At 46.9% G+C, this 12,378-nt stretch overlaps 1 protein-coding gene across 2 annotated transcripts in view; it reads right to left on the bottom strand.

The window, feature by feature from the left end:
• GALNT6 (polypeptide N-acetylgalactosaminyltransferase 6) overlaps window positions 1-12,378 on the bottom strand; it is a 116,819-nt gene that overhangs the window by 70,393 nt on the left and 34,048 nt on the right. For both annotated transcript variants that reach the window (XM_063952271.1, XM_063952270.1), the window contains exon 2: window positions 6,348-6,935. In XM_063952271.1, coding sequence (XP_063808341.1) covers window positions 6,348-6,832 — 485 coding nt within the window. In that variant the 5' untranslated portion in view covers window positions 6,833-6,935. The remainder of the gene's footprint in view (window positions 1-6,347; window positions 6,936-12,378) is intronic.

Here is a 12,378-nt window from a genome sequence, read left to right as displayed (position 1 = left end):
ATAAACCCATGCCGACACAATCGCCGGTCTGAGTAGTGTACCAGAATGTGCCCGTTATCTGCAGGATCCCTGAGAATAGCTGTTACGACAGGTTAGCTTTTGGGCAAACGTGACACCCTAGGGGAAGATTCCCATCGTATCCTGGCCCTAGTGGGGAAAGGATACTGCCTGAGAATTCTTCGTGGGAAACTGCAGTCTCTTGTCTGGAGATTCCCGCTCTTTTTCCTCATGAGAGGAGGGAAATTTACCTCAGCTTTCTTCCCCTTAAACATGTGTACCCTTGTGTCAGGGACAGATGAGTCATCAGTGATATGCAAATCATCTTTTATTACAATAATCATATATTGAATACTTTTCTGCCATTTTGGCTGTAACTTTGCATTATCGTAGTCGACACTGGAGTCAATCTCCGTGTCGACATCAGTGTTTATTATTTTGGATAGTGAGCATTGAGAGACACTGAAGGTCTCTGCGACAGAGGGACAGACATGGGTAGATTTCCTGTCTGTTCTCTAATCTTTTGTGCAATAAATTCACCTCAGCACTTAATTACACATATCCAACAGGTGTCGGCGTTGTCGACGGAGACACCCTCACACACATTTGCTCTATCTCCTCCTTAGGGGAGCCTTTTACCTAAGACATGTCGACACACACGTACCGACACACCACACACACAGGGGATGCTCTATTTGAAGACAGTTCCCCCACAAGGCCCTTTGGAGAGACAGAGAGAGAGTATGCCAGCACACACCCCAGCGCTATATGACCCAGGAATCACACAGTAACGTAGTGTTAACCCAGTAGCTGCTGTATATATTGTTTTTACGCCAAATTTATGTGCCCCCCCTCTCTTTTCACCCTCTTCTATCGTGCTTCTGCAGGGAAGAGCCTGGGGAGCTTCCTCTCAGCGGAGCTGTGGAGAGAAAATGGCGCTGGTGAGTGCTGAGGAAGAAGCCCCGCCCCCTCAGCGGCGGGCTTCTGTCCCGCGATTTTGTGTAAAATAATGGCGGGGGCTCATGCATATATACAGTGCCCAACTGTATATATGCTCTATTTTTGCCAGGAGGTACTCAATTGCTGCCCAGGGCGCCCCCCCCTGCACCCTACAGTAACCGGAGTGTGTGGGTTAGTGTGGGAGCAATGGCGCACAGCTGCAGTGCTGTGCGCTACCTCATATGAAGACAGGAGTCTTCTGCCGCCGATTTTGAGGTCTTCTTGCTTCACTCGCCGGCTTCTGTCTTCTGGCTCTGCGAGGGGGACGGCGGCACGGCTCCGGGAACGGACGACCAAGGTTAAGTTCCTGTGTTCGATACCTCTGGAGCTAATGGTGTCCAGTAGCCTAAGAAGCGCAACCTATCCGCAGTTAGTAGGTTTGCTTCTCTCCCCTCAGTCCCACGTAGCAGAGAGTCTGTTGCCAGCAGATCTCTCTGAAAATAAAAAATCCTAATAAAATACTTTCTTATTAGCAAGCTCAGGAGAGCTCACTAAAGTGCACCCAGCTCTGACCGGGCACAGATTCTAACTGAGGTCTGGAGGAGGGACATAGAGGGAGGAGCCAGTGCACACCAGTAGTCCTAATTCTTTCTTGGAGTGCCCTGTCTCCTGCGGAGCCCGTCTATTCCCCATGGTCCTTACGGAGTCCCCAGCATCCACTAGAACGTTAGAGAAAACAGAATGATGCCTCTATATGCGGCCTCCTCCTTTTATACATTGCTGGCTGCTGCTGCGGGTCTAATCAGGTGCAGCCGCCGCTAGCAGGCTGTACCAGATAGTGTCTCATCACTTCCTCCGTGCGGACACGTGTCACATCAAGGTCATGTAACTATGGCTCCTGAGGGGTGCCAACACAGGCCCACCTCATAGCCCGCCCTAATGCACTTCCTCCAGGCCCCTGGATCCCAGCTCTCCAACAGACTACACGTCTACACCCAGCAAAGTCGCTGTAATGCTGCTGCCGCCTGCAAGAGGTATCAAGTCAATGCCAAGGGAAAAACAAAGAAACAAATTTTAGGTAAGTAACCCATGGGGGTTTCTGTGGGACCACAGACAGAGCAGATCTTACAGCTGATGGGTGATTTGCGCTTGTAAACAGCATAATAGTGGAAACACAGCACTGGGACACAATACAGTACATACAATTAAATATCTCCACCAGACCCCATATGAAAATATATATATTATATATATTATTATAAAATTTATATATTCTGATATATATTATTCCGGCACAAAAATTGAAAATTGGCCTCAGTGCCCTATACAATTCCTAACATGCCTGCTAGTCTGTATGCACAGGCAGAAAGAATGGTCATCACTCAAGGATTTAAAAGTGAAAGTATACTGTGAACAAAGTCACAAAATTTTGTGACGTTGTTTACAATATACGTTTTCACTTTAAGAGCCCTTGAGTGTTGTCCATTTACTCTGTATATGTATAATGATGCATCTCCTGTCAGAGAGGCGGTGGAGGGGGGGGGGGTTGCAGGTTAGGGGGTGCTAGGGTGAAGCGGGACCTTTTCATGGGCCCTGAATCTGTGCTTCATTCTAGGACGTAGCATCGAATCACTTGCAACACCACCGGCCGGCAGCATAAGCCTTGGAGTCATGCAGTGGCCGCCGCAGTTCCTACAAAAAGGGACAGGAAATCTCAGTTTTCCGATGAGATCCTGGCCTCAGCACTACCCTAAAACTGAGCGACATGCCTTCGTTTTGGGAAACCGGCCGCTGCCACCTCCTAACGGCCCCCAAACGGCAGCAGAGTGTCAATAACTGACAGTCTGCAGCTGTAGTGTATCCACCGACACAGGACCTCGTACTGCACATGCTCTGCACAGGTTCGGCGCATGCGCAAATACTGAGAAACAGTACTTTGAGCTATTTGCTGCACCTCCAACCACATCTGAATCAGCCCCATGGTGCAGACATTTATTCCTTCCTGTACTGTTTCCATAATCCCCCATTATAACCGCCAAGTGCCCATGGCCATACATAGGGGTAAATTCTATTCGGCAACTAAAGAATAGCGCCGGGAATTAGCTCCCGACGCTATTCAATTCTGCTACTAGTTGCCCGCAATTGTCGGGAATTCTTCTCTCATCCCCGGGGGATGAGAGAAGAAGCCTGACAAAAGTGCTGCCTCGCGGCCGGCGCGAGGCTGATTCTGTCGGGAATCAGCCTCGCGCCGGGTAGTTAAGTCGGAGAATGCCCGTTCTCCCGACAAAACTACCTGTTAAGTCGGCGAGAACGGGACATCGCCGACTTAACTTTAGCTGAATTGAATAGCGTCGGGAGCTAATTCCCTGCGCTATTCTTTAGTTGCCAAATAGAATTGACCCCATAGACCCACACATAGGCTTTGTGGGCCCCATTGCAACATTCCAAAAGGGGCCGCTACCCCCCACTGCTTCAAGAGCATCACCTCTCTTCACAGTGGTTGTTAATTTTATGCCCCATAGTAATGCCTTAGCTCACATTATGCCACACAGGTGCCACAAAGTCATATCATGCCATTGTAGAGCCTCTGTTCACATTATGACACCTTGCAGTGCACCTCAGTTCACATTATGTCTGTGATAGAGCAAGGTAACTTTTCAGCTGGCGGCTCATCTAGGAGGAGTGTTAGTGTCTCTACCAGCAGCATTCGATTTAATGAGCTGGGTGTATAGGATGTAGGCCCTGGAGGCAAACATAGCAATGGCATCTCTACACCCACTCTAGTTACTACAGTTTCTAATAGTGCCAAGAGCCTATCCAGGAGTGAAACATACCAAAGGCCAAAAAGAAAAATATGTACTGTGTATACACGAACACTATAGTTATACAGTGTGTCCACACACATGTAGCCTCCTGGCACGTTAAACAGCTCTTCTAGTCATGCCGTTACTTGGTAGCGCCTAACACCTTTTTGTGCTACTTTTCCATTAAAATGCATCTTATTTGCAAGATGCAGCATAATAGGGTGCACAAGCAGCTTTTGCGGATTTAAATTATATGCAGCATGCCTATATTCTGTGTGCGACAGCGGCTGTATCTGGATATGAAATGCTACACTACAGTGGTTTCCTATAAAACACTGTATGCAGGGGTGTGGTTCATCAAATCGACAGTCTAGGTCGACAATGTTTAGGTCGACCACTATAGGTCGACAGTCACTAGGTCGACATGGATGGAAGGTCGACAGGGTTTCTAGGTCGACATGTGCTAGGTCGACAGGTCTAAAGGTCGACATGAGGATTTTTTATTTTTTTTGGTGTCGTTTTCTTCGTAGAGTGACCGGGATCCCAAATTAGTGCACCGCGTCCCCTCGCATGGCTCGCTTCGCTCGCCATGCTTCGGGCATGGTGCCTTCGCTTCGCTCGGCACACTTTACCGTTCCAATCGTAGTCCACGTGGATCGTTAAGTATGACAAAATCCAAAAAAAGAAAAAAAAATGTGAAAAACTCATGTCGACCTTTAGACCTGTCGACCTAGCACATGTCGACCTAAAAACCCTGTCGACCTTCCATCCATGTCGACCTAGTGACTGTCGACCTATAGTGGTCGACCTAAACATTGTCGACCTAGACACTGTCGATCTTCAGACCGGATCCCGTATGTAGATACAGTGACAGACACACAGAGAATATAGGCATGCAGCATATCATTTTAATTAGCAAATGCTGCTTGTGTGCCTTATTCACATCATGATGTAAATAAGACGCATTTTTGGCAAAAAGACGCCTGATGCTAACAGAGTTTCACGGGACCTGTCAGCTCACTCACGCCAGGCATCTCCTGCTGCGTGGTGTATTGAGGCAAGATGTATGAGGACACAGCTGTACATATGAGAAAATAAAATAATAATAAAATATTAAAAAAATCCACAAACTTTCTAAAAGACAGAATCAATATGTGCTAATACACTATTACTGAAAAAATCCTTCAATATCCAGCAAATATGTTTTCATTCAACTGCCTCCATTGTAATAAAAATGATAAAAAAAGAACCACTATAATCTGTAGGGATCTATTTTCTAGGGAAGCAGTTAGTTTCCCGGCTGTCGGGATCCCGGCGGTCAGGATACCGATGCCAGAATCCCAACAGCCAAAAAATCCCAGCGGTCGGAATCCCGACTGGGGTCCGGAATAACTTAGTGTGGCGAGCAAAGCGAGCTCGCTCGCCGTCGGGATCCCGCCTGTCTGGACTCTGGCGTCTGTCTTATGACCGTTGGGATCCCATACTGAATCCATTTTTTATTGCTGCAATATAATCCTGGCAATAGAAAATTATCTTTTATATACTTGCTGATTTTTAGGCCTGAGAGATTCCCATAGAGGAGGACCAGGCTGGAAATTTTGTGGAGGAAAGAAGCTCATAAAAAAAAATTGTGTCACTGTGCCACAGATCGGCAAACTGCGGCATCGCACAATGGAGATGAAGCTTAATGATGTGATTCACTGTAAATCACATCACCAAGACGCAGACTGCTCACTTCACTGATAACGTGGTTAGGATCCAGTAGGTTTGTCTATCTCTCATAAGCTTCAGTTGCAGTTTTGCAACCTGCTAGCACTCGCATGCTGGGGGCTGCCGGGAACGGAGCAAAGCTGCCCAGCATTTAAAGGGGCACCCCGCATTGCGTTTGCATCTATAAATGCGATTGGAATGCAGGCATCAGGAAATACATGTAGCCCCTGCATACTCACCCAGGCTGTGTGTGCATGTGCATTGGCGCCATCTTTCCCGCTGCAGCCCCGAAAATGGCCCAGACCAGCCCCCATTTCAGTCGCCACACCCCTGCAACGTCACATCACCGCCCCGCAAATGCCTCTGCCTGTCAATCAGACAGCGATGTTCGCATCACTGCAATGTGATCGTATCTCCCAGGCCGCGCACTGGCGCGGTAATTGGCAAAATGTGGTCGTATCACAGTAGCGATCAAAAGTGAATATTATTCACAAATGAAACAAACAAACAAAAAAAAACCCTGCTTGGTTTCTGCCTTATTTGTAGATGGTTGCGATAAGGTGCTAATTGTAATGGTAGGTCAAAAGTGGGCACACTGCACACACATTGCAAAAATACATCCAAAACCTCAGATCTGATTAACACAAAGAACAAAACAGAAACAGCTGAGGGGAAAGGAGGAAGTGAAGAGATCTTAATGTCAAATTCAGGCTCTAAGTTACTGACATTGTTATATGTTTAATAATGGTCTCCAATGAAAAATTAAACTGCACTATTCAATCTATAATTCTTCTAAAAATGTGATGTATTTGCACACTGTATTCTCAGAGCATAATGTATAATATGTGTTTTGTTTTAGGCTACTGTGTCTAGTCAGTAAGAGGATAGAAAGCTTACTCTGGAGGTCGAGTGTCAGGTCCCAATGATCGGTGCAGGGAGACCTTATCACTGGCGAAGGCATTGAAGCAATGTTTGGTAAAGCCACTCTCCTTCTGCTTGGTTTCCTCTGGAGTCCACTTGTCCTTTTTAAAAGCTTTTCCATCAGCGCCGGGGCTGTTTGGGTCTTGTGGTGGTCGTTCCATAAATGATTTGAGCTCTGCTGGGGTGTAATATCCTGGCAGGCAAGACTTTGCTTTCCGTTCCGTCTCCTCTTGCTGTACAGGTGCTTTTATCTGGAGTTTTGGCATGGAGTCCCTGAGATTATTCACTGCACCCATCATCATATCCAGCACCTGATCTTTCCTTTCAACAATGTTTTTCAACCAGGGATCATCTTTGTCACCATTACCAACGTCTTTGTGCATTATGAATACAAATATCACAAAGACAACTCCCACCATAGCAAGTTTTAGGGGCCCTGTGTGTCTCCGTAACAACCTCATTTTGAGGAATTTTTTATATCCTTCCAAGCCTGGCAAGAATGTATCAGATGGAAGGCAAATGGTTATTTTATTACATTAGTAAATCAACTCTTCCGACAGGAACCTAGAAAGAAAAAAGAAAAGAAAATGTAAAAATGAAATTATGTAAATTAAATAATATTGCTTCGGGTCATTTGTAGGTAGGTAACAGGCTATCAATGAAGAGATCTGCAGGAAAGTCATAGCAATCCCTTTAGTGCCTGCTCCGACCCTGTGATGGCCATGCACACAACAGAATGGTGGGAAGGGAACAGAAGCTTCCTCTTGGGCAATCCTCTACCAATAGAAACAGAAAGGGACTAGCTGCGAAAAAGCAAAGCTTTTCTAAGGGGCCCAATTAGCAACGAGTGATAAAACTTGTTGCAAGTGATAAATGGTGCTCCAGCCAATCTGCTCCCAACTGTCATTTTTCAAACACATGACAGGAGACGATTGGCTGGAGCACCATTTATCATACGCAATGAGTTTTATCACTCACGAGTTTTATGACTCGTTGATAAATGAGCCCCAAAGTTTGTTAATTTGGCCCAGACCACTGTACCCATTGTGAATAAAGCCGTATGTGTACTAGGGTCCTAGATGCCCACACTCCAGGAATTTCTAGAAGACTTTATTTGGGGGAACTTTCCTGGCTCCTGGCATATTGGGCAACACTCATGAATGCTGCCCATTTTTCCCATGAAGTTGGCAGAGCAAGGGGCAACATTATGTTTTTCATAACCAAACCGCTGCAAGTCATAATGCCGCAAATTGCAGTAAAATATCGCAGAGGCAGAGCTGCGAGTATGAGACTTATGGTGTCTCCTCCTTTCCCATTTAGAACACCTCTGAACGGAGCTCCCGGAGGGTGTCCAGCAGAGGTATGCAGTGTTAGTTTGCCTAATGCATGAGATCTCTAGGATATATCCTATGTTATATCCTATGGTTTTTCTTACATTGCAGGGAAACTAGAAGATGCCTAAATTATGTGGAAGTAACCATTATCACAACATGGTCCGAGGTGTAATAAAATCCAACTTCACAGATGGTCATATACAGTACTTACATTTCACAAAAGTTAACAATGACCTTTTAGCCAGTGGCAGAGCTACAACTGTCATGCTGGATGCTAAAGATGAGTAGGATAAGTAGTTTACGAGAGGTTAGTGTGTAGCTGTAGTCTTTATAATATTTGTAACTTAGGGAGACATGTACTAAGGAGTGATAAAAGTGGAGAAGTTGCCCATGGCAACCAATCAGCTGCTCTGTATATGTTTATAGTATGCAAATTATAAATGTTACATCAATGCTGATTGGTTGCCATGGGCAACTTCTCCACTGACTCATTTCTCCACTTTTATCACTGCTTAGTAAATGTACCCCGGAATCTCTAACCATAAAATACACCTTGTTCAAATTAGGACAGTTGGTCCTAGAAGCTAACAGCCGTGGTGAAGATTTCCACTGCCAGCAGTATCACTAGGACACGCATGCGCACGGTGTGATCGGGACAGACCTTGATAAATAGTACTACTGCATTTCTGCCTTTAATGCAGGAGATCGCTGATAATTGATGTGTTATAGGCTTCATAAAAGGACTTTTATTCAATACAGCTATAATCAAGAAAATGCTAACTACATTGTCTGTGTAAATGGTTGTGTATGTTGCATACTTGGTTACTCTCTCAGAACCTGATCTACCAGCAAAGTCCCCCCCCCTCCCTGTTATATTCCACAAATGCCGTCGCTGTTAAAACCAATGGTACTGCTTGCATCCTGCACAGCGACCAATATACAGTTACTGACTGGTGCTCTGCTCAAGCTCTGCTCCATGCCAAGGCCGTTACATGCATAACTGACTACAGCTGTGCATCAATATTAATGCTGAATAAACCACTTCATTGGTTAAAGTACTGGGCTGTTCACCGACTTCAGGGCATCCGCTGGGGGTTCGGGTACACATATAAAGCTGACCCATCTATGTATTGGCTCTTTTTTACAGTTACTGTAATGCTGGCCATACAATAGGCAGATACTGTGTACAAAATAAGATTTTACTTACCGATAAATCTATTTCTCGTAGTCCGTAGTGGATGCTGGGGACTCCGTCAGGACCATGGGGATTAGCGGCTCCGCAGGAGACAGGGCACAAAACTAAAGCTTTAGGATCAGGTGGTGTGTACTGGCTCCTCCCCCTATGACCCTCCTCCAAGCCTCAGTTAGGATACTGTGCCCGGACGAGCGTACACAATAAGGAAGGATATTGAATCCCGGGTAAGACTCATACCAGCCACACCAATCACACCGTATAACTTGTGATCTAAACCCAGTTAACAGTATGACAAACGCAGGAGCCTCTGAACAGACGGCTCACAACAATAACAACCCGATTTTTTTTTTTTTTTTTTGTAACAATAACTATGTACAAGTATTGCAGACAATCCGCACTTGGGATGGGCGCCCAGCATCCACTACGGACTACGAGAAATAGATTTATCGGTAAGTAAAATCTTATTTTCTCTGACGTCCTAAGTGGATGCTGGGGACTCCGTCAGGACCATGGGGATTATACCAAAGCTCCCAAACGGGCGGGAGAGTGCGGATGACTCTGCAGCACCGAGTGAGAGAACTCCAGGTCCTCCTCAGCCAGGGTGTGCCCCTGACCAAGTAGCAGCTCGGCAAAGTTGTAAAGCCGAGACCCCTCGGGCAGTCGCCCAAGATGAGCCCACCTTCCTTGTGGAATGGGCATTTATATATTTTGGCTGTGGCAGTCCTGCCACAGAATGTGCAAGCTGAATTGTACTACACATTCAACTAGCAATCGTCTGCTTAGAAGCAAGAGCACCCAGTTTTTTGGGTGCATACAGGATAACAGCAAGTCAGTTTTCCTGACTCCAGCCGTCCTGGAAATTTATATTTTCAGGGCCCTGACAACATCTAGCAACTTGGAGTCCTCCAAGTCTCTAGTAGCCGCAGGTACCACAATAAGCTGGTTCAGATGAAACGCTGACACCACCTTAGGGAGAAACTGGGGACGAGTCCGCAGCTCTGCCCTGTCCGAATGGACAATCAGATATGGGCTTTTGTGAGACAAAACCGCCAATTCTGACACTCGCCTGGCCGAGGCCAGGGCCAACATCATGGTCACTTTCCATGTGAGATATTTCAAATCCACAGATTTGAGCGGTTTAAACCAACGTGATTTGAGGAATCCCAGGACTACGTTGAGATCCCACAGTGCCACTGGAGGCACAAAAGGGGGTTGTATATGCAGTACTCCCTTGTCAAATTTCTGGACTTCAGGAACTGAAGCCAATTCTTTCTGGAAGAAAATCGACAGGGCCGAAATTTGAACCTTAATGGAAATGCAGGAATCGACCGAGTTGAAATTTCTTCGTGGGGCCTTCCTGGCCTCACACCACGCAACATATTTTCGCCACATGTGGTGATAATGTTGTGCGGTCACCTCCTTCCTGGCTTTGACCAGGGTAGGAATGACCTCTTCCGGAATGCCTTTTTTCCCTTAGGATCCGGCGTTCAACCGCCATGCCGTCAAACGCACCCGCGGTAAGTCTTGGAACAGACATGGTACTTGCTGAAGCAAGTCCCTTCTTATCGGCAGAGGCCCTGAGTCCTCTGTGAGCATCTCATGAAGTTCCGGGTACCAAGTCCTTCTTGGCCCATCCGGAGCCACGAGTATAGTTCTTACTCCTCTACGTCTTATAATTCTCAGTACCTTTGGTATGAGAAGCAGAGGAGGGAACACATACACCGACTGGTACACCCATGGTGTTACCAGAACGTCCACAGCTATTTCCTGAGGGTCTCTTGACCTGGCGCAATACCTGTCCAGTTTTTTGTTCAGGCGGGACGCCATCATGTCCACCTTTGGTCTTTCCCAACGGTGCACAATCATGTGGAAACAACTTCTCGATGAAGTCCCCACTCTCCCGGGTGGAGGTCGTGCTGAGGAAGTCTGCTTCCCAGTTGTCCACTCCCGGAATGAAAACTGCTGACAGTGCTATCACATGATTTTCCGCCCAGCGAAGAATCCTTGCAGTTTCTGCCATTGTCCTCCTGCTTCTTGTGCCGCCCAGTCTGTTTACGTGGGCGACTGCCGTGATGTTGTCCCACTGGATCAATACCGGCTGACCTTGAAGCAGAGGTCTTGCTAAGCTTAGAGCATTGTAAATTGCTCTTAGCTCCAGTATATTTATGCGGAGAGAAGTCCCCAGACTTGATCACACTCCCTGGAAATTTTTTCCCTGTGTGACTGCTCCCCAGCCTTTCAAGCTGGAATCCGTGGTCACCAGGACCCAGTCCTGAATGCATAACTGTGGCACTTTAGTAGATGAGCACTCTGCAGCCACCACAGAAGACACACCCTTGTCCTTGGAGACAGGGTTATCCGCTGATGCATCTGAAGATGCGATCCGGACCATTTGTCCAGCAGATCCCACTGAAAAGTTCTTGCGTGAAATCTGCCGAATGGAATCGCTTCGTAAGAAGCCACCATTTTTCCCAGGACCCTTGTGCAATGATGCACTGACACTTTTCCTGGTTTTTGGAGGTTCCTGACTAGCTCGGATAACTCCCTGGCTTTCTCCTCCGGGAGAAACACCTTTTTCTGGACTGTGTCCAGAATCATCCCTAGGGACAGCAGACGTGTCGTCGGAGACAGCTGCGATTTTGGAATATTTAGAATCCACCCGTGCTGTCGTAGAACTACTTGAGATAGTGCTACTCAGACCTCCAACTGTTCTCTGGACCTTGCCCTTATCAGGAGATCGTCCAAGTAAGGGATAATTAAGACGCCTTTTCTTTGAAGAAGAATCATCATTTCGGCCATTACCTTGGTAAAGACCCGGGGTGCCGTGGACAATCCAAACGGCAGCGTCTGAAACTGATAGTGACAGTTTTGTACCACGAACCTGAGGTACCCTTTGTGAGAAGGGCAAATTTGGACATGGAGGTAAGCATCCTTGATGTCCAGGGACACCATATAGTCCCCTTCTTCCTGGTTCGCTATCACTGCTCTGAGTGACTCCATTTAGAATAGGTCTCACCGAGCCGTCTGGCTTCAGTACCACAATATAGTGTGGAATAATACCCCTTTACTTGTTGTAGGAGGGGTACTTTGATTATCACCTGCTGGGAATACAGCTTGTGAATTGTTTCCAATACTGCCTCCCTGTCAGAGGTAGACGTTGGTAAAGCAAACTTCAGGAACCTGCGAGGGGGAGACGTCTCGAATTTCCAATCTGTACCCCTTGGATACTACTTGTAGGATCCAGGGGTCCACTTGCGAGTGAGCCCACTGCGTGCTGAAACTCTTGAGACGACCCCCCACCGCACCTGTTTGTACGGCCCCAGCGTCATGCTGAGGACTTGGCAGAAGCGGTGGAAGGCTTCTGTTCCTGGGAATGGGCTGCCTGCTGCAGTCTTCTTCCCTTACCTCTATCCCTGGGCAGATATTATGGGGACGAAAGGACTGAGGCTGAAAAGACTATGTCTTTTTCTGCTGAGAT

The sequence above is a fragment of the Pseudophryne corroboree genome, chromosome 2, assembly GCF_028390025.1.
Source record: "Pseudophryne corroboree isolate aPseCor3 chromosome 2, aPseCor3.hap2, whole genome shotgun sequence".
NCBI classification, from domain to species: Eukaryota; Metazoa; Chordata; class Amphibia; order Anura; family Myobatrachidae; genus Pseudophryne; species Pseudophryne corroboree.
This window is presented reverse-complemented; position numbering and strand designations above follow the sequence as displayed.